At 38.6% G+C, this 20,399-nt stretch overlaps 1 protein-coding gene across 2 annotated transcripts; it reads left to right on the forward strand.

Annotated features, from left to right (window-relative positions):
* Positions 1-6,251: 6,251 nt before the first annotated feature.
* Positions 6,252-8,874, forward strand: LOC143099777 (uncharacterized). 2 transcript variants are annotated; one of them, XM_076262703.1, is made up of 4 exons: positions 6,252-6,275; positions 7,217-7,363; positions 7,492-7,584; positions 7,992-8,874. In XM_076262703.1, exons 1-4 carry the CDS (start codon positions 6,255-6,257, stop codon positions 8,313-8,315), a joined length of 585 nt encoding a protein of 194 aa, XP_076118818.1. In that variant the 5' UTR covers positions 6,252-6,254; the 3' UTR covers positions 8,316-8,874. The 2 variants fall into 2 exon arrangements, with proteins under 2 accessions (XP_076118818.1, XP_076118817.1); XM_076262702.1 differs by lacking the exon at positions 6,252-6,275 and having other exon boundaries at positions 6,342-7,363.
* The last annotated feature ends 11,525 nt before the right edge of the window (positions 8,875-20,399 follow it).

Genomic DNA, 20,399 nt, shown 5'->3' on the forward strand with positions numbered 1-20,399 from the left:
TAGTATTTGGAGTGATGTTGCCACAACGTTGTAAACGGGTCAGCTGATGATGTTGACATTTGGTGCCGTGGGATACGTCCCCGCGACGTCAGCCGATGATGTTGCCATGTAGTATTTGGAGTGATGTTGCCACAACATCGTGATTAGGTCAGCCGATGACGTTGCCATTTGGTGCTGTGGGAAATGTACCGGCGACGTCAGCCGATGATGTTGCCATGTAGTATTTGGAGTGATGTTGCCAAAACATTGTGATTAGGTCAGCCGATGACGTTGCCATTTGGTGCTGTGGGAAATGTACCGGCGACGTCAGCCGATGATGTTGCCATGTAGTATTTGGAGTGATGTTACCACAACATCGTGATTAGGTCAGCCGATGACGTTGCCATTTGGTGCTGTGGGAAATGTACCGGCGACGTCAGCCGATGATGTTGCCATGTAGTATTTGGAGTGATGTTACCACAACATCGTGATTAGGTCAGCCGATGACGTTGCCATTTGGTGCTGTGGGAAATGTACCGGCGACGTCAGCCGATGATGTTGCCATGTAGTATTTGGAGTGATGTTACCACAACATCGTGATTAGGTCAACTGATGACGTTGCCATTTGGTGCCATGGGAACCGTCCCCGCGACGTCAGCCGATGACATTGCCATGTAGTATTGTGAGTGATGTTGCCACAACATTGTGAACTGGTCAGCTGATGATGTTGCCATTTGCTACCATGAAGAATGGTGCCACAACATCATGATCAGGTCAGCATTTTACCTATTGGTCGGGGATCGAACCAGCAACCCTTCGGTTTCAAGTCCTGACCAGTAGGCCATGACTGCCCCAAATTAGTTAGAAATATCCACCATAATGTATTCAGATGTATATGGGGAAATGTATTGGTAATATTTGTAAAGATATATGTATATGCACAATATATCTACATATATGAGACCATGCACATACAATGTATGCACAATACATATGTGGTGATACAGTATATACAGTATATGTACAGTACATGTAACATCTAAAATATATGAGTACTTACAGTTTTTCTCAGTTGCTAAAACACTAAAACCCATTGGCTGAAGAAAGTTCTCAGTTGCTTGAACTCATTAAGCTAATTATTCAGTCTGTTGTCAATACCTTAAACCATTTCACATGGTAAAACACAATTTTTAGAAAAACTTTAAACACTCATTCTCAAAACACATTCTGCACTAATGCTTATGTACTGTATCCATACTGGTAAACACAAGTGGCAAAAATGAAATACAAATAGACATACACATGTCATCGATTAAACACAACCACTCAAAATTGATTTCACTTGTTTCAAATGATGTGACAAAACCAATATACGCCAGTTCAGAGAGCAAACAGGTTGTTGAAGGTGGGAATGAAAATGGATAGAAGAAACTATGTAAGAAGACGAGTGCATATGCAAAGTGGGGGATGAGGAGGAAGGGGAGGATGGCAAGAAAGAGGATTTTTATTGGACACTGTACTACAGTGCATTGTAGGCTGTATACTGTACAATACTGTAAACAAATCGTATGGCCCTGAACATTGTGCTTTCCATTTGTTTACAGTACTGACTGCTCAATAGATTTTGACTGGTGCAAGTTCATATCAACAAAGAACAAGAATCAAAGGACAAGTTTGTAAGATGCAGGATACTGTAAAAATAGAGGTACAAGGAGGAGGAAGAACAAAAAAATGCAAAAAGCAAAGCAAAGTAGTACTTGATGTTTCCTGTTTTGAGGCGAGGTTTTGTAAATAGTGCTTGTAAATAGGGTTTTGTGTTTAATGCTTTAAGAAAATGGAGCAAGGTTTCAGAAATTGTGTTTTAGCAACTGAAAAAAACTGTAATTGTTGTCACTTGTGTTTACCAGTATGGATGACATGTGCATTAGAGTTCAGAATGTGTTTTGAGAATGCGAATGTGTTTAGAGTTTTGCTGAAAAGTGTAAGTGGGATCTGCAAATTGTGTTTTACCATGTGAAATGGTTTAAGGTATTGACAACAGACTGAACAATTACAGTAGCTAAATGAGTTCAGGAAACTGAGAACCTTCTTCAGCCAATGGGTTTTAGTGTTTTAGCAACTGAGAAAAACGGTGAAAAACTGTAAAAAGTATTTCATAATGAGGGGGGAACTAATGTAGCCTAAGGTGTCTCTTATTTCATGTTGAGGTTTGCTTCCCAGCATGCATTGCAAGTCAGTTGCCTCGTTTATAGGCTATTATTGTTATTGATTTTGAAACAATATGGTTGAAACAGTTTAGCTTAGGCTCAACTCTTACTGATGTTTTGAACAATAAATTGAATAGTTTATTTAAAAAAAAGAAACCGTGGACGTGAAACTACTAGTTCTAACCCAGTATAAAAGTCCAGCTGACAAATCCATTGTGTATCTTGTTGGAGGACATAAGCCTGAATGGTTGAAAATCAGCTACACACATAAGGTAAGTTCATACATAGACTGTATGTAATTAATAGCAAAATGGATAACCATGAAGATGTGATCTGATGTTACATAGGTTGTCTCTCTCCCACAGTAACAGTAATATCACCCGGATCAAAGCATTCGCTGTGCCTACAGGTATTAATTGGCCTATGTACAAGTGCTGTAAGAAGGGTAGTTGTCATGTAAGGCACATACTATAATTTTATTATTGTTGCGGTTACGGATTGGCAAGTTACGTTGCGGTTACGTAATGAAACCTTCCACTTGCGACGTTGCCGCATTGTTGCTTGAAGTTGTTGTTAAGGACTGGCGACGTCGGTAACTTACGTTATGGTTACGAAACGGCACCTTTCAATTCCATGTTGCTACAACGTAACCTGATGTTGCAGATACGGATTGGCAACGTTGGGGAGTTACGTTGCGGTTACGAATTGTCACCTTTCACTTTGCATGTTGTGGCAACGTTGCTAAACAGGACTAGTGGCGTCGGTAACTTACGTTACGGTTACGGAACGGCAACTTTCAACTCCACGTTGCTGCAACGTCACCTGATGTTGCGGTTACGGAGTGGCGACGTTGGGGAGTTACGTTGCAGTTACGAATTGTCACCTTTCACTTTGCATGTTGTGGCAACGTTGCTAAACAGGACTGGTGGCGTCGGTAACTTACGTTACGGTTACGGAACGGCAACTTTCAACTCCACGTTGCTGCAACGTCACCTGATGTTGCGGTTACGGAGTGGCGACGTTGGGGAGTTACGTTGCGGTTACGAATTGTCACCTTTCACTTTGCATGTTGTGGCAACGTTGCTGAACAGGACTGGTGGCGTCAGTAACTTACGTTACGGTTACGAAACGGCACCTTTCAATTCCACGTTGCTGCAACGTAACTTAATGTTGCAGTTACGGATTGGCAACGTTGGGGAGTGACGTTGCGGTTACGAATTCTCACCTTTCACTTTGCATGTTGTGGCAACGTTGGATACGACGTTGTGGCAATGTATTTTGGGTCATTCAGTTACATTGCAGCAACGTACTGGCAACGTAACTGTGCTAGCTGGGTTAGTAATGTGCTGAACTTGCATCAATGGGGTCTAAAACTTGAGATACACGAGTAAGCTTCACAACTCTGACCTGAGTAAACTGGACTCACGCAGTGCACACGCGCACAGTCAGCAGAGCTGGATTCCACAGCCAACGGTCGGCAGATCCGCTCTAGAATCTTTGGTCGGCAGTGTTACGGTGTGGCTGACTTTTGGGATGGGAGTGTAACGCAGCTTCACCAGTGACTTGCTCTGTCCGGTAAGTTTACAGTATGTATTAATGTGTCAAATGTTTACAGTATAGGTTGAACTAACAGCATTTGTGCAAAACTGTACATTCGGTTTCATTAACAGCTGGGGTAATGTTAAGTTCAACTTGCTAAGTGGCCGATATATGCTGATAGCAGCTAACGTTATGCGAGTTAACACTGCCTCAGACCATGCAGAGCAGAAAACAAATATTCTAGCAGCTAGGTATTCAAGCCCTTTGATATTCTTATCGAAGTTATGAGGAAGTGGTGGCGCCTGGGGTCTAGAACTAGGCTGTATAAATTTGCCAATAGCAGTTGTCTTCATGAGCTCTTAATGAAGTTTAGTTCTAACGTTAGCCATTTCTCATGAGAAACGCTTGCTAGCATGCTAAGTTGATTTAAAACGTGTAAAGATTAAACTGTGTATGGTTTACGTCGATAATCCTACTGTATTGATAAAACAATTAGGATAATTAGACTCATAACCTTACTGACTGAGAAAGCCATGGTCTTTTATCTAAAATCTTTCGTTGTGATTTAGCAAGAGGACTTAGGTTGCAGTGTGTGGAATTTGAACGAATGTGCCGTTATTGAGGTGCAAAATGGCGTCATATAATTCCAACGTATGATTGACATTTTAAATTCTATTGTGATAAATGTACTAGGCCTGAAGCAATAGAGAAAATTAAGTTGCCAAATCATAATATTCTTTAGCTTAACAGTATTAATTAGGTCTCTGGAGAAATAATTTAAATGAACATTTAATGTGATAAACTTAGTCAGCTGTTTTAGTTAAACATGGCCAATAGATGCATATTGATAATAATTTTGCCCTCTTTTTCTTTTTGCAGTTGAACTGGACATGTAAGTTGTGCTTGTTTGGATGTGAAGTCAGAGGTCAGTTGCTCAAACACTACAGATTGAAACATGGAGGTTACACCAGAATACGACCGAAAAAAACTGCAGAGGGTGGTGGAAACTGGCCAACGCATCACCGGTTCCTCACTCCCCTCCATCAAGGCCATCCAGGGCAAGTGATGCTTGCGTAAGGCGCGCAGTATCATCAAAGACTGTTCTCACCTCAACCACAGACTGTTCACCACACTCCCCTCTGGGAGGCGTTACAGGTCTCTCTGCACCCGAACCAGCAGGTTCAGAGGAAGCTTCTTCCCTGCGGCTGTTACCCTACTGAACTCTAGCTCTGCATCCCGGTGACAACCAACCAACTAAGCCCCCGCCCGATGCCTCCTTGCCTGTGCCTGTTGAGGTGTCCACCATGACCATGGAAACCTTGACGGGGGACACCCACCCCCAACGGACAATTGCACTACTCTATCCCACTCATAGTGTTCTATTTATTTACAAATGTACATACTGTAATTACACTTATACATGGCATTTTCCACTGCTCTTCATACTATTCATCCTGTACATACACGTATTCTTACTACTGTTATAATGTTACTGTTTCTGCACTACAGTACTGTTACCACACTGCACATAGCTGTATACTGTACATATATGTCTATATGGTTCATACCGAATATCCATATTTATTCTGCTAATACACTGCACATATTTATACCTAATTTATATTACTCTAAACCACCTTCTGTAAACCAACTGTATACTACTGTTTACACTGCATATTTCTTATCCTGTCTATGCACCACCTGTCTTTGTATATCACATTGCATTTTTCTGCTTTTTTTGCACTTCTAGTTAGACGCAAACTGCATTTTGTTGTCTTTGTACTTGTACTCTGCAAAATGACAATAAAGTGATCTAATCTAATAGTGCCAACTATTTGTGTATATTCTGCAAGTAAACTTTACTATCCAACATAAAGTACCCTTTACAACTCAAAGTAAGGGTAACTCATTTAACAGTAGTAAATACAACTTTGTTTCAAGTAAGCTTTACTCGAGTGCATGAAGTAAACATTACTAGTTGGAAGTAAGTAACCAGAACTTTAAAGTCTTAAGTAAGGATAACTTCTTCTAAGTAAGCATTACTTGTAGACATCAAGAAAGAGAAAAGTTTTGTTTACTTAACTTATTTAAGGCAACGAGTTTCCACCCTTTTTTCAGGTAACCATTACTTATTATTTTTTACAGTGTAGGTGTTTTCCTAGACTCTTCTCTGACTTTTAATAAGCTTCTTCTTCTTCTTCGTTCATTTCATGCACTGAAAAAAGTGTTTCTGAGCATGTGTAGATATAACATAAATTAAATCTGTGAAATTAACAATAAAAATCTCAGTTTGTATCTTTACATGAAAATGTATTGTTTGAAATTAATCTGCATGTGTTCAAATTACAATAAAATTGTGTGTTTTTTCATTTACATACATTATTAAGTTATCCCAGTCGATATTCTCAAGTACAAACACTCAACAAACAAAAAGCTTGTTTAATTTACGCTGTTCCGTACTCCCGCCAACTGGCACGCATCCGTTGAAAAGAGCAGAAGAAGACCACCGCATTTCCAGAGGCTGGGTTTATGAGTCCACTGAACGTTAAGGTAAGAATACAGTTTGCCAAGTATTGATACCTGGTTATATTTATTTTACTGTCTATGGTTAGATTAGCTTCCATCTTCAAGTTAAACTAAAAGACTCTAGAACAGTACAACTAGTCGAGTCTTTTTGTTTAATTCGAAAATGAATGTTAACGTTAGCAAGTGGCCTTACTCAACTAACTTAGTGGACTTAGCCTAGCACTACTAGTCGTGTGTGACGTTAAAACAAAATCCTCGCCAAAATGCATTTGTGTAAATACTCGAGTCAAACGTTAGGTTAAAAGGATATTGACAAAGGCTGCACTTAAGATTGACGATGGTTTAGTTTTCTGGTTAAACGACTTCTTGAATTAGCCAAATTAGAACTACATTTGCTGCCGCTAGGGTGCGTCTGGATTTCTAGGCTATTCTTAAATGGGCTCGCGAATGGGCACAGCCAACTAGCTGCTAGCAGTGATAAACTTGTGTGATAAGGGACCGTAACACTACAACCAACTGCCCGTGGCGAACCCATTCAAAAAGCCATTTGACCCGAAAACTAAACCATGGTTAATCTTAAAAGTGCAGCCTTTGTCATCAATATATTTAATGTAACGAAAGTTTGCCGTTTTTACATCATTTAAAATAAATCCAAGGTACACATAATCATACCTGGGAACAGGTAACATTTAATATACTAGTATATCATGTCAAAACGATCAAATGTTATAGAACTTTCTCGAAGTTTAGTAAGATAAGGAAAGGCCAACAATGTACATGTAAGACTTAAGTCTATGAGAGGCAAGGTCTTTTTGTAACCAGTTCTGCAACCAGCAGACTGATTTATTCAGTGTGGTCTTTGGATTAATTTGTCCATGTCTTTGTTCTGTTTCTCTTGCCCATGTGTGTCTGTCTCATTATGTTTCTACATCTCCATGTCTTGTCTACATCTCTTGGTCTCTCAGATCGAGAAGGAATTCTGCAGGATCACACTGAAGCTATTGCAGTCCTGGGCAAGTTGGACCAACACACACCCAAGCTGTTGCCTGTACAGGAGGAAGGGTGGAGCCGTTGGGAAGAAACTTGATGAGACCCATGACATGTTAAATGAGGCATGTATTTACAACAGTGTGGTAGTAATTAGTTGTATGTAGTAGCTTTCTGATGTCTGTAATGTCATATTTTATATTAATCTCATATTTCTCGTATTAATTAGTAATCTCATTCCATATTTTTGTAGGACGACACAATTGAGTCGCGAAGAGAAGTTGTGATTCGAGGACTCACACTCTACCTTGGTGAAAACACTGGAGAGTTAATGAAGGACTACCAGGTAAAGAAGATATTACTATGCATGAAGGACACAAAGTATAATCAAGAATAAAAAAAACACAAAGTTCAGGACTTTTTTCCATTGTGGTACTGATAATATTTCAGTATTTAATTATTAAAAATGCTGATGTGTAACCATTTGTATAATTATGTAGTTAACAGAACCAAATATATGATACTCTTTATACTGTATAAAGCTGCATTGCTTAATTACTCCAACAAATTGACTTAAAATGGCCTTAAATGGCATTTGATTGAACTCTGTAATACCTGTAGACACCCTTGTTAAGCTACAATACTACTCAAAAGTACCACATAACAATGTGATCATCTGTTTGGAGAGGGGAACAAAGAGTTATGCATCCTTCACATTACTATACAATAAATAAGTCTTATTGTATTTCACAGGTTTTTAATGATGACGATGCTGCGACCATCCAAGAAGCTATTACTACATTTGCCCTCGGCATCTTTGTTGTCAGCAAAGCCAGGGATGGTCTCCCCAAGCAAGCTGGAATAGCCATCGAGGGAGCAGAAGTCCTTTTTGGTATCCCAGATGTGGCACATGCTTGCACCTATCTGATGGGCCTTATCTATGCCTTGGAACTGAGGTACCCTAATAAACTGAAATACACGTTTGAGGTCTTTCAGAAGATCTTCCTAGAGCTAGAGGATGCAAACCAAAAACTGTCCTCCAAAGTCCATGAACTCAAGGTCTGTTTGCAAGCTTAAAATCTATACAGATGGTGTATAGAATGTATTTTGATTTGTTTGTAATAGAATGTATTTTGATTTGTTTTTTTGGCTTTTGTCAAATAAATGTATTTATTTGAGCTAAATGACTTCCAAGTCTTGTTTTGGGTTAAGATGCATAATTATATCTGAGATTGTTTGACTCATGTGGGTTGCTCAGTTTCCAGTGTTGGGCTGCAACCAATGAATTAATCTGTCGATAGTCTTGATAAATTGATTTGTGGATTCGTCCATACAGTGTAAGAAAATGGTGAAAAAAAAATGTCCTAAAATGTCTTGTTTTGTTCTGATCACCAGTTCTCAATTTAAAACATTCACATCAGAGAATCTGGGATTCTTCTTAAAAAAAATGATTTAAAGAAAATTCTAATTGCTGACAAATTATTTAGTTGTTAGCAACTAATTGATCAATCAACTAATCGTTGCAGCTCCTGTCTTTTTATGGTCTACACTTGGCTCCATGGCAGCATATCTTGACATGTGATAAGAGGATTGTCTTTTCGAACACATAGATGACACATACTTAAGTTTTTAAGTAGACCAAACATGATACAAAATATTGTGCCTGATCTACTTAAAAAAGGTAAGGCAACTTTTTGCATCAGATTATTATGTATATAATGCAAGGCTAGTCTTTGTATAGGCTACTTAATTTCTTGAATGTAAGACATGAGTTTTGGAAGTAAAGTCTACTTAACTTTGCAAGTAAAGTCAACTTAGTTTAATTAAGTAGAATTTACTCATAAAATAAGGTTCAGTCATTTACAAAACTAAGTTGACTTTACTTGAAAGATTAAGTTGAATTTACTTGATAAATTAATATTGACTTTACTTACAAAACTCATTTCTTACACACAAGAAATTAAGTAGCCTATACAAAGACCAGCCTTGCTTTAACTACATATTAATCTGATGCAAAAAGTTGCCTTACCTTTTTTAAGTAGATCAGGCTCAATATTTTTATCAGTGTGGCGGGTCATATCTTTCGTTATATACCGCCACCTACTGAGGTACTACACAGGAGTGTGTAAAAGGAGCGTTGGCAATTGAGATCTCAAATCATAAAATAAAATTGAAAAAAAATAAAAAAATAAATTACACTCTATTAATTATACCTGAATCAATTAGATACCTAATGAGATATCCAATTCTTAATCCTTGCATTCCTTGTTCCTGTAATATATTGTGAATGTCGTTTTTCTCATCAAGCTCTTTCCATACTTGTCTAAATTGTTCATATTTCTTACAGTAAAATAAGACATGAGTGACATCCTCCAAGACCTTACATTCAGAACATAAACCATTACTTATGCCCATTAAAGATAAAGTAGAATTAAGGCCATTATGACCCAGTCTCAATCTGGTTATGACTACCTCTTCCTGTCTGTTAAGACCTAGTGATGTAATTCTTTTACCTCCAATACTACTCTGATTATTATGATAGAATCTGCCTTTGCTCTCTGAATCCCATTCATCTTGCCATCTATGTGCAATTTCTGCTTTAATAAAGGCTTTAGCATCCCCTTTGCCTAATGGTGTATGAATTTGTATGATATTTGATTCGAGGGCTTTTTTGGCTAGTTTATCTGCAATTTCATTATCAATAATTCCATAATGCCCTGGTACCCAGCAAAACTGAATAACTAACCCTAGACTAACAATATTTAATAAGAGGTACTTTACTTCTAAAATCAGATCTTCACGCATAGAATTACCTGTAATAAAACTTTGAAGTACTGCCATAGAGTCAGTGTAAATAACTGATCTAAGAGGTTTAACCTCTTCAACCCACCTAAGAGCAGTTATTATTGCTGTCATTTCAACAGAAAATACTGATAAATAATTACTTGTTCTATATTTATATTTTTTATCAAATTCTGGAATATATATACCAATACCACATCTGCCACTAGGATCTTTAGAACCATCAGTGAATATTCTTAGATACCCATAATAGTTGTTCATATAATTTAAACAGGCATCAGTGAAGCTTTGTTTGGTAGGATGCTCATGCTTTTCTGCTAGTAAATCAACATTAACTTTTGGATCAGGAAGTAGCCATGGGGGAATGCAGATTAATGCTAATGCTGGGCCATACTTGATGTCTCTTAACCTATAGTCATTGATTAAACTGTTAATGCTCCAACCAAATCCACAGGACTTCTTTGAGTATTCCCAGCAATCATCTAGTACAGACATAGAAGGGTTGTTAAAACTTCCCTTTAACCTGACCCAGTAAGTCAAACATAATTGATCAAATCTTAAATTAATAGGGGCTTCCTTAGCTTCTACTAATAAAGCACTAGTAGGGGTTGATTTAAATGCGCCTAAGGCAAGTCTTAAGGCCTTATATTGTATTCTCTCAATTTTCATGAGAGAGCTCTTACATGCGGAACTGTATACTATGCTGCCATAATCAATGGATGATCTTATCAGTGCTTTATACATGTTAATCAAGGACTGTCTGTCAGCTCCCCAATTATGCCCAGTAACCATCCTCATAATATTAATTACCTTTTTACATTTAGTTTCAATATACTCAATGTGATTTTTCCATGTAAGTTTGGAATCCAACCATACTCCCAAGTATTTAAATTTTTCACTTACCTCCAGTTGCTGATTATATAGTAAATATTTATGGTATTCATGAATTTTCTTCCTAGTAAAATACATCACCTGTGATTTTTGAACAGAAAATGTAAAGCCCCAGTCAACTCCCCATTGTTCAAGAATGTTAATATCCTTTTGTATCTTACTATTAACATATGAGATGTTGCGTCCCCTTCTCCAAATGACAGCATCATCTGCATATAGTAGACCATCATAATTATCCCCCAGATTCTCATATATATCATTAATCATTATGTTGAATAAAATGGGACTGATAGCACTTCCCTGAGGAATACCATTTTCAACAATGCATTCTGCAGATACTGCATCACCAACTTTGACTCTAATGGAGCGTTGAGAAAGAAAATCAAGTATGTAATTATACATTTTCCCATTAATACCTAGCTTTTTTAACTTAATCAATAGACCTTCTCTCCACATTGTGTCATAGGCTTTTTCAATATCCAAAAAGACTGCAATCATTACTTCTTTCATAATTAGTGCTTTTTCAATTTCATTACATAGCTTAACCAAAGCATCCATTGTAGACCTGCACCTCCTAAATCCTGTTTGATATCCCTTTAGAGGGTTGATATATTCTAAGAAATTATTTAATCTCACTACTATAAGTTTTTCCATCAATTTACCCAAATGTGAAGTGAGCGCAATAGGCCTATAATTTCCTGGGCTAGTTGCATCTTTACCTGGTTTAGGGAATGGTAGAATTGTTGCCCCTTTCCAAATGGTTGGTAAATTACCTTCATTCCATACCTTATTAAATAGACTAAGGATGTTCTCTAATACATTGTCAGGAAGTTTCCTGAACATTACATAGCATAAATTATCACTCCCTGGAGCAGAGTATGCAGTATTATTCAGTGCCCTTTTAAGTTCTGACATACTAAAGTCTGCATCCATAATATACATATTTTGTTCTATTTGATTTAAGACATGCTTTCAATACTTCTTCTTTCCGTTTCTTAAAATGCTCCTCTAGATGGCTACCCTTGTGAATATCTGCAAATGCTTTATTAAGCATATTGGCTTTATCAATATCTGAAATAGCATTAATCCCCTCTTTCATTAGGACAGGGATATGAGGAGGCTTATATTTACCCACCATCTTCCTAATCATCATCCATACTTGATTTAAAGAGGTTTCCTTTCCTATTGAGGAGCAAAATTGTCTCCATGACTCTCTCTTAGCCTCCTTAATAACTTTCCTGGCTATAGCCTTCTTTCTTTGATAACTAATAAGATTGTCCATAGTTAGTGTCCTACGCAATAACTTAAAAGCTCTATTTCTGTCCTTAAAGGAACACGCCACCCAAAATCAGTAGTGATATATGTTCTTACCGTAACTTTCACGAGTTGAGTCGTACCTCTCCCGCGTCGGTAGGTGCACTCAAACGCTCTGTCGCGCGCGAATGTGTTAGCATGTTGCTATGAAAGCGGGCTCTGCCGTGGCCGTAGAGAGAGGCACATAGCAGTATTCAAACACCTCCACGTTTTACCTACTTAAATACAGTTGCACAAGTAGTTGATGAAAAATGTTAGGGCACACAACATGAAACGTGACGATTTTCCAAGCGAATAAACATGAGAACTACGATGTGTGACGCAATAGCACTTGGGAGTACTTCGACCTAGCGTGGTAATATTATTAACACCTAATTGTAGATCCTATCCACCACAGAGTTTAGAATCCATGCTGGATCGACCCTCAGCCTCTCCCTCCCCTCTGAGCGAGAGAGGCACACACACTAGAGGTGGTGGCTGGTTGTTTTAATGTAGGCTATATGGGTGATGCAGCGCTGCTGACGTGAGGCTAGAAAGCCCTCGCCTGTTCTAGAAAGACTGATCTAATGCAGCAAATATATTAAAAGGCAAAAGTCGTACATTGGCTAGGCCTATCCCCAGAATATCAGCAGCAAACTCAGTCTCTGTCGCGCAAAACAGTCTCCAAATAAAACGCACATCGGCCTGTTGCCTATTCTGCCAGCTTGTGACAATATATCGTCCAAAATGCTTGATTGCATTGCATTCTCCACATTTTTAGCTACATTTTCATGTACCACATCAGCATTTTTGTTCAGTGAATCTTTTGTAAATTGCTTTACAATTACCGTCGGGCCCTTGTCAGCAGACTTCGGCTTGCCTCTTGCCATATTCACTCCTTGTCTTCCGATGTCATTTCTGAGTCATCTACAGATGTTCACCTCCCTAAATAGAACCAACTTCAACCTGTGTTATATCCTAGATGAGACTGCCTGGGTTATTTTGTTTAGATATTAGCCTATATATAAAACACATAATTGTAGCCTACCATTCAGGGAATAGGCATTTAAAAGAGAGACAGAGAGTGATATGACTAAGAAATGACATCGGGCGATGGCAGTGCGAGATGTTCAGAACGTAAGAGCTAAAACTTCTACAAACTCACTAACATCCACAGCGGAAAAAGAAGGTAAGAAAAATAGTCGGAAAACTTAGATGTGTAAGGCAAGCAAGCAAGTTTGGCGGTTGTTACTAAAAATGTGAACATGCACGTTGCATTGTTGTGCGGTGGACTTTCAGAATGAATGGAGTCGGAGTTTCTTTAATATCGAGGCGTCATATTTGTCCGATGGCCTGCTATAAAATTAATTGCGATGTCTGTCTGAAAAAGACGCGCTCGTGCAGTCAAAATGAATGGGAGTCTTCAGAACAGGCTTGTCAGTCAACCTGACATAACAGTGTGTAAAGTAGCCTATAATGTGAATGACTTGTTATTTTATCAAGGATTTCTTTCTTTTTGCAAAAAATAAAGTACAATAGGCATTAATTAGTAGGCCAGGAGCATGCTGAAATTATGTGGCAAATTGCGTTTTTTATTACAATGATAAAATTGTAAAAGGACGTGACCGAAGCTGAGGCAAGCCAGGCAATAGGCCTATAGGCCCGACGGTAATTGTAAAGCAATTTACAAAAGATTCACTGAACAAAAATGCTGATGTGGTACATGAAAATGTAGCTAAAAATGTGGAGAATGCAATGCAATCAAGCATTTTGGACGATATATTGTCACAAGCTGGCAGAATAGGCAACAGGCCGATGTGCATTTTATTTGGAGACTGTTTTGCGCGACAGAGACTGAGTTTGCTGCTGATATTCTGGGGATAGGCCTAGCCAATGTACGACTTTTGCCTTTTAATATATTTGCTGCATTAGATCAGTCTTTCTAGAACAGGCGAGGGCTTTCTAGCCTCACGTCAGCAGCGCTGCATCACCCATATAGCCTACATTAAAACAACCAGCCACCACCTCTAGTGTGTGTGCCTCTCTCGCTCAGAGGGGAGGGAGAGGCTGAGGGTCGATCCAGCATGGATTCTAAACTCTGTGGTGGATAGGATCTACAATTAGGTGTTAATAATATTACCACACTAGGTCGAAGTACTCCCAAGTGCTATTGCGCCACACATTGTAGTTCTCATGTTTATTCGCTTGGAAAATCGTCACGTTTCATGTTGTGTGCCCTAACATTTTTCATCAACTACTCCTGCAACTGTATTTAAGTAGGTAAAACGTGGAGGTGTTTGAATACTGCTATGTGCCTCTCTCTACGGCCACGGCAGAGCCCGCTAGCATAGCAACATGCTAACACATTCACGCCGCGCGACAGAGCGTTTGAGTGCACCTACCGACGCGGGAGAGGTACGACTCAACTCGTGAAAGTTACGGTAAGAACATATATCACTACTGATTTTGGGTGGCGTGTTCCTTTAATGGCTTCTGAGCATTCATCATTCCACCATGGAACATTGATTTGTTTCTTAAAACTTTGGCTAATAGGAATACTTTGGGAAGCAGCAAGTAATATAGAAGAGCTCACTATTCCATTCATTTCATCAATTGATTGCTCATTGTCTATGGATAGGCTTCCAATCTCTTTACATAATTCCACATATTTCTCCCAATCAGCTTTTTTAAACACCCATCTATGAGGTATATAACCTTGTTCAATCTTAAAGCCAACATCTATTTGACATGTAATTGGGAAATGATCACTACCTATACTAGTACTTTGATCTATTGTCCACTCACATCTGCTAGCAATGTTCTTATCTACTAGAGTAAGGTCAATACATGACATTTCATTTTTATAAATATTGAGTCTAGTGCCATAACCATTATTTAAACATACAAGCATTTTATCATTCATCATTTCTTCAAAAGCTTCGCCGTTCAAGTCTGTCTGTTTACTGCCCCATAAACTATTGTGAGCATTGAAGTCACCACACCAGATCTCTCTGTGGCTTTCCGTAAGAACATTTTTTAATAATTCATTAGTAAGTGCTTTACATGGATTATAATAATTAATGATAGTAAATGTACCACAATCTTTATTAAAAATTTCAGTTATTACACATTCATGGTCTTTAGATTCAATGCGTTTGTACGCTATTCCTGATTTAATAAATGTCATACATCCACCACCTCTACCTTTTTCTCTGTCACATCTGATGCTATTGTATCCTTTTAGAATAAAGTCAAGGTGTGGCTTTAGCCATGATTCTTGGATACATATAATTTCAGGCTTCTCTTGTAAATTATGTATATATCTCTTAAACTCTTGACCATTAGCAATTAAACTTCTAGCATTCCATTGGAGAATAAGAAGTACCATTAAGATTTTACTTAGTATTTTGACCAACATGTTTATTCATCATCTCTTGTATCTTACTTGTTTGTGAGCTAAATCCTAAAAGGTCATTGGCAGTATCCACAATTAATTTGATCTTATCATTTCCCGTTGTGAGATCTGTTACTTTAGTAATCACTGTACAAATAAAAGCAAGAAAGTCATTTTTCTTTATCAACAAAATGTCTTCTGACATCTTTTTAAATTCACAACATTCTGTCTGGAGGCGTTCAGCTGTATTTACATGTTGAATTTTTTCCTTATGGCTCCTTTGATTCTCTCTACTGAATGATCTTTGATGATTATCAGATGATCTCCCGATCATTTGCTCTACCGGACAAGGGGGGACAACAGCGTTAGCTGGCATAACATAGCCTCTTTTCTCTATTTCAATTTTCTTAACAGCCTCTGCATAAGAAACTTTGTGTGAAACTTTATATTTCTGAACTTCTCTAGCCTCCTTGTGCTTTTCACATCCACCATAGGCTGCACTATGGTTCCCTCCACAGTTACAACATTTAAACGCCATACTCATGTTCTCCCCCACATTTAGCACATCTTGGTTTTCCTCTGCACTGATTAGCAACATGACCAAACCGTTGGCAATTGAAGCACCTTAAAGGTGGAGGAATGTATTCACGCACTGCATAAGACATATATCCCATTTGGACTCTAGATGGTTAATCTCTTTCTTAAAGCATAAGAGAATAGACAAGCTTTCAGTTTTCTCTTTACCTTTTATCAGTCGTTTGGCTTCTGTAACACCATGTTCTTTTAAACTTTCAATGACTTCTTCTATTGTCACTGAGATTGGGATTCCAGATATTACCCCTCTATTCTTAGATGCCGCCCCTGGAATGTGAGAAGTTATCTTGAGATTATTAAGTGAAGTTTTCTTAAGAATGTTGCTTTGTTGTTCTTCAGAATTAGCAAAGATCAGTAATCTCCCGTTCCCCATAAATCGTGCATGGTTAATCTTTCCAATGTCCTTCTCTATTGCTTTGGTTATATGAATTGGATGTAGATCTGGTCCACCTTTTTGTTCAAACACTATAACCACTTTCCAAACATCATCCTGATTTCTCAAAGGCTTGCTAGCTTTGCTTCTTTTCGTTACTACTGAAACTACTGAATCCCCTTCGCTGTCTGATCTTTGCCTGGCATTCTTTCTGGTGACTGTCTCCCAAAACATATCCCCATCATTAAGCATTGCGTCTAGACTTAAAGGGCTGTATTTTGGGTCACCAGCGCATGGCGTAATACTCGTTATTCACCCGCGGAAAGTTGAATTCGGTATTTTGCACGTTTATTTTTTAAGCATTGCGCCGAGGGGTGTGGCAATTAACAACCTAGGGAGGGGACTCGCGCATTGTCTAAAAATCGCTATCATACACCACCTAAACCTGGTCAGAAGTCAATGGCGAGTTGTTCATATGCTATTTTAAGAGCGCATGTCAACAGTCATATTGGCAGGTGCACGCACCATCCTTCTATCATTCATGAACGCACACCAGCGCACGTCCATGCAAAGCATTACATTTTACGATTACAATGGGAAACATAATTAGAATAAAGATATTACGAAATACTGTACATCTCATGATGAGTAGTTATTCACCATCATTTGCAAATTGGTAATGACGGTTAAAAGTGATTAGGGGAGAGGCGAGAGACACGTATGGAGAAGACGCACTGTCACGAGATATAAGCAACTCCTCTGCAGGATAAATGTTGTTTTATTCAGTCATTTGAGCAACATTAGGATAAGTGTTGCTTTTTCCAGCCTATGTTTTCGATGGTAACCCATTGTCAGTCAATAGTGAAAGTAACTGCATATAACTGTCTTGTCGTTGACTGACTCCTTGGTGAAGTTAGTTTCATTTTGCCAATGAGTTCAAAGAATAGACGAGTGCAAATGATTGAAGGCTATGCTAGGTTTTAGTAAAGCATGGTTTAAGAATGACTATTCCATACGGTCTCGCAAGCAACCTCCTTCAAATGCGCCGTTGAATGCCAAAATACCGATGCATTTATTTGACATATCGCGCGTTGTGCCGTTAAAAGGAATGACAGATGTCATTCTCATTGGTTTAAAATGATGTTACGCCCCAAACACACCCATATGACTGATTAAAAGACCTAGGAACACCTTGTTACGCCATGCGCTCCACTTTTGAGAACGAAACCCCTCCCAATGTGAACTGGACATCCTACTAAATTTGAATAGACTTTTGACGAGTGACGATGCACTTTAGAATGTCATGATAGGGCCCAAAGATGCAAAAGAACCGTCAGATGTCTCAGCCATTGTTCAATTTACATTCAATGTGTAGTTTACCGTAAGCGTTCAAACTTTCCGTAGTGTTTTCCACGCTCTCTCAAACGCCGACAACTCCTTCCGTCTTCCGCCGACGCCGCCCAACCATCGACCGACCCTTTTAATAAGCAAGTCAACAGCGTTGTTAAAGGGTAGTTTTTTCCAACTTAGAACAATAGCAAAGCTCAAGTCTTCTCTCTCCTACAGTGATTTAGAAATCCTTAAACATGCCTTTATTTCCTCTAGGCTTGATTACTGCAAGTCACTGTATGTAGGTGTAACTAAATCTACCTTAAACAGACTCCAGCTGGTCCAAAATGCTGCAGCCAGATTACTGACTGGATCTAAGAAACATGACCACATTTCACCTGTGTTGGCTAAACTGCACTGGCTTCCTGTGGAACACAGAATTAATTTTAAAATTCTTATGTTTGTTTTCAAAGCTTTACATGGTTTAGCAACTCAGTATTTATGTGATCTTTTAATAGGCTAGTGACAAATGGTCAGATAGGGCTTTAGTTTTTGAGATACCCCTACCGGAGGTAGAACTAAACCCAACAATGTTTTTCCTCATCCCTAAGGTCTCCCATATATGAAATAGATTCTTAGCTAAAAATATTTTACTGCTAAGATTGTTAAATTAACAGATATTGTTATACATCCCAAAACCAAAAGAACTAAAATATAGCCTTTCCGTATTGGAGTTAAGGCATATAAATTAGTGCAGATCAATCACACAAGCTCTGAGAGCTTTTAAACTTGGCATGTGTATAGTCAGGACGTTGCTTTACCTACTAGAAAAGACTGGATGTGAATATCTTGATGTATGGAATGAATAGAGACATGTAAACATACACCTAAAATAAGCGGACAAGTATATATAAGTATATATGCAGAATGTTTTCATTTACTTTGTAGCTGCTTTACCAGGGATTATCATAGCAACACATATGATGGCTTATGGGAAAGGTGGGGTTGTATGAATCCAACAATACCAAATATGTAAATATAGTATGACGAATCAGGGTGTTCTGTCACTTAATGTATGAGGTGTCCAAAATGAAAGAAAACGTAACACTGGCAAAATACAGTCTCCAAGTCCAAATCACATTATCAGTGGTGAGGAGAATGTTGACATTCATTGTTACTGCAAGGTAAGTTACATAAGGTAAGTGCTGCTCTATATTAACATTTAATAATGATCCATTTCATATGTTCCAGTATTAAACAATTCATATGAAACACAGATCCAATTGAATCAGGTTAACATTGGAATGGAACACCTTTATTAAAATATTTATATTCACTTGAATTTTGTTTTGGTCAAGTCATTACTGAATAATTGAAAATAATATTGTTAGCTTTTGTCTGTCCAGACCAGCAGTGGACAGTAGAGCCTACACTGCTTACTTCACCCCTAAGTAGCTAAACAGTTAGTTGTAGAAACTACTTTCCCTAGCTAAGAAAGTACTTAGCCCTCTGACCAATGTTTCATGTGTAATTCAACTTGATTTGCATTTCGATGAAAATTCTGAAATGTATATCATTTTTCCTTTTCACTAGTCTTTTCAATTATGGAGAATGTCTTACAGGCATTGGATCCAAAGCTTTGTATCATTTGTGGGAAACATTTTGAAAAGGGCAAGAAAAAAGATCCCTATGTCCAAAACCCCACAGTAGAAGGCCTCCAACGCATACTTACCCTTGCTCAGCAGAGAGAGAGATGGTGATGTCCATAAAACTCTGGCTCCATATACAGATGATATTTCCTCCAAAATCAAAGTTGCATATCATGTATCATGTATAGTGAACTACTGCAGTAAGACAAAAATCAGTGAGCAGCAGCAAGTTGCAAATGTTGAGAGTGAGAGCACATCTGCACCAAGAAAGCTGAGTATCAAGTACTGAGAGTTTCAAATACAGAGAGATTGTTTCATTTGTGGGAAGGCCAGCTCTAGATCAGAACCTCTGACAGCCATTTCGACTGGTACAGGGGCAATGTAAATTATAGGCCAAGTATACTTGCGTATACAAGGAATTTGGTCTCTGTATTTATCCCATCCGTGAATTAGTGAACACACAGAGCACACAGTGAACACAATTAGGTGAAGCACACACTAACCCGGAGAGGTGAGCAGCCTTATTACAGTGGCGCTCGGGGAGCAGTGAGGGGTTAGGTGCCTTGCTCAAGGGCACCATGGATGTGGGCATGGGTGAGCAGTGCTCAACCACTTCCCCCGCCTTTTTCCCTTCTGGATCGGGGATCGAACCGGTAACTCTTCGGTTACAAGCCCGAACCCCTAACCAGTAGGCCACGGCTGTCTCCAGTACCAGAGACAAGGTCCTTCGGGCAGCTTCTGAAAGGCTTGATGAAGATGTACATTCAAATTCTTTCATGCCCAGATCTCTTTGCATATGATGCCAAATACCATAAAATGTGCCTTGCACACTCAGG

Source organism: Alosa pseudoharengus, unplaced genomic scaffold (assembly GCF_046254945.1).
Source record: "Alosa pseudoharengus isolate Yale_2024_CS ecotype anadromous, Long Island Sound unplaced genomic scaffold, YU_APseudo_1.1 YU_APseudo_1.1_scf_3, whole genome shotgun sequence".
Lineage (NCBI taxonomy): Eukaryota > Metazoa > Chordata > Actinopteri > Clupeiformes > Clupeidae > Alosa > Alosa pseudoharengus.

Bases quoted from the DNA above. Each gene is read 5' to 3' on its own strand.
- LOC143099777 (XM_076262702.1), top strand. From the start codon at position 7,127: ATGTCTTTGTTCTGTTTCTCTTGCCCATGTGTGTCTGTCTCATTATGT. The intron at 7,364-7,491 runs GCATGTATTTAC...ATATTTTTGTAG, and splicing joins CCCATGACATGTTAAATGAG to GACGACACAATTGAGTCGCG. The intron at 7,585-7,991 runs GTAAAGAAGATA...TGTATTTCACAG, and splicing joins AGTTAATGAAGGACTACCAG to GTTTTTAATGATGACGATGC.